This window comes from Nematolebias whitei, chromosome 4 (assembly GCF_014905685.2).
Source record: "Nematolebias whitei isolate Nwh7 chromosome 4, NemWhi1, whole genome shotgun sequence".
NCBI classification, from domain to species: Eukaryota; Metazoa; Chordata; class Actinopteri; order Cyprinodontiformes; family Rivulidae; genus Nematolebias; species Nematolebias whitei.
In genome coordinates this window covers 24,045,606-24,047,038 of record NC_056501.1, presented here as the reverse complement: position 1 = coordinate 24,047,038, position 1,433 = coordinate 24,045,606, and the positions used below count along the sequence as shown (strand labels likewise).

Sequence of the window (1,433 nt, the reverse complement as noted above, 5' to 3'; positions counted from 1 at the left end):
AAAAAAAAAAAAAAAAAAAAAAAAAAAAAATATATATATATATATACTGTATATATATATATATGACAAATCCACCGCCTGTACAAAGATTCAAAATTATAACAAAGCTGTAAATGTGTTATCGTGATTATAATGACAATAAATATTTCTAAAGGGTTGCTGGAGATTCAAAGTAATTAATTTAAACTTTTTTAAATAATTTAATTAATTTAATTAGTTTTCAAAGTTCATTTTTCATTACTGTTTCCCAATATTAGATTACATATGAACTCTTAACTCAATAAAATAAGCACAATGCTGATAAAAGTCATCAAATAATACCCCTACATTGAAGGTTCAGATCTGTTTATGAGGATTAAAGAGTGAAAAATATCCTAAACTGATCAGAACTTATATTTTATTTAATTTAACCCTAATTATTTATCTGTATTTTGGGTTTGAACTTGTGCAGATCCTAAAATTTTCTATTAATTTGAGGGATGGTAAAGTGCAAATCTGTAATTTAAAATAAAACATTAATATAGTTTAGGATCCTCTGCAGCATCACTCGTCTTCCTCTCTGCTGCTGCAGCTCCTCCCGAAAGTGCTGATATGTAGAGAAGATGCTCTGATTTACATCAAAGGCCCACATGTTTTTTCCGCTGGCCTACTTTCCTCACCACCAACCTCCCTCTCCCTCCCTCAGGTACGCGTTTCACGTGCTGAAGAATTCCATATCCCCTTCCCCGCTCCTGCAAGGCCGGAAACTGGACCGGATGGACCCCAACGCAAGAGATCAGTTGATTAGGGAGTGGAGGGGTTTCCGAGGAGGAGGAGAGCAGGTCAAACGCTACCAGCTGTCCACCCCACCCTCTCCCACTCAGGAAACCCCTGTGGACTTTCTTCCTGAATTTCTCAACGATGCTGAAACCACGAGTGATGATTTCAGTCTGAATGTCACCACTCATCAGAGACCTGTGTACACATGATGGAGGAAAGAAGAGCACTGTGACGATAATTTATTTGGAAAATTGTAAATATCTGAACCGGTATGGATGTGTGAGTAATGTTTCTTTTCGAAAAAGACTGGAGTTAAATTTTTGCAATAAGCTGTTAATTAAAGCATGTAGGTCAACACCTTTTTTTTCCTCTCCTCCTATAACAAATATGCCTGTTACTTTCCTGATGGGTTTCCAGCTCACAGTGATAACCCAATTAGCCATGACACCCACTCCTCCAAATAAATGGTGTTTTTTCCAAGCAAAATTCTTCCCACCAACAATGAATCCCAAACACTCGTGAAAAGTATTCATGCATTGATGTAAAATAGCCACAAAAATACCCAATGATACATTTTTTCCTTTCAATTTGCTCATTTAAAGCGTGTGTGTGTGCAGATAGAGCTGATATTAGACAAGCAAAGAACGTTGGGGCGAAAAGGCTTCCGTGCTGCA

The 1,433-nt window shown here is 36.8% G+C and overlaps 1 protein-coding gene across 1 annotated transcript in view; it reads left to right on the top strand.

Moving 5' to 3' along the window:
- The window catches only part of atp10b (ATPase phospholipid transporting 10B), a 27,798-nt gene extending 26,830 nt beyond the window's left edge, over window positions 1–968 (top strand). Inside the window, exon 14 of the mRNA XM_037675065.1 lies at window positions 686–968. Coding sequence (XP_037530993.1) covers window positions 686–968 — 283 coding nt within the window. The remainder of the gene's footprint in view (window positions 1–685) is intronic.
- Window positions 969–1,433: the final 465 nt, after the last annotated feature.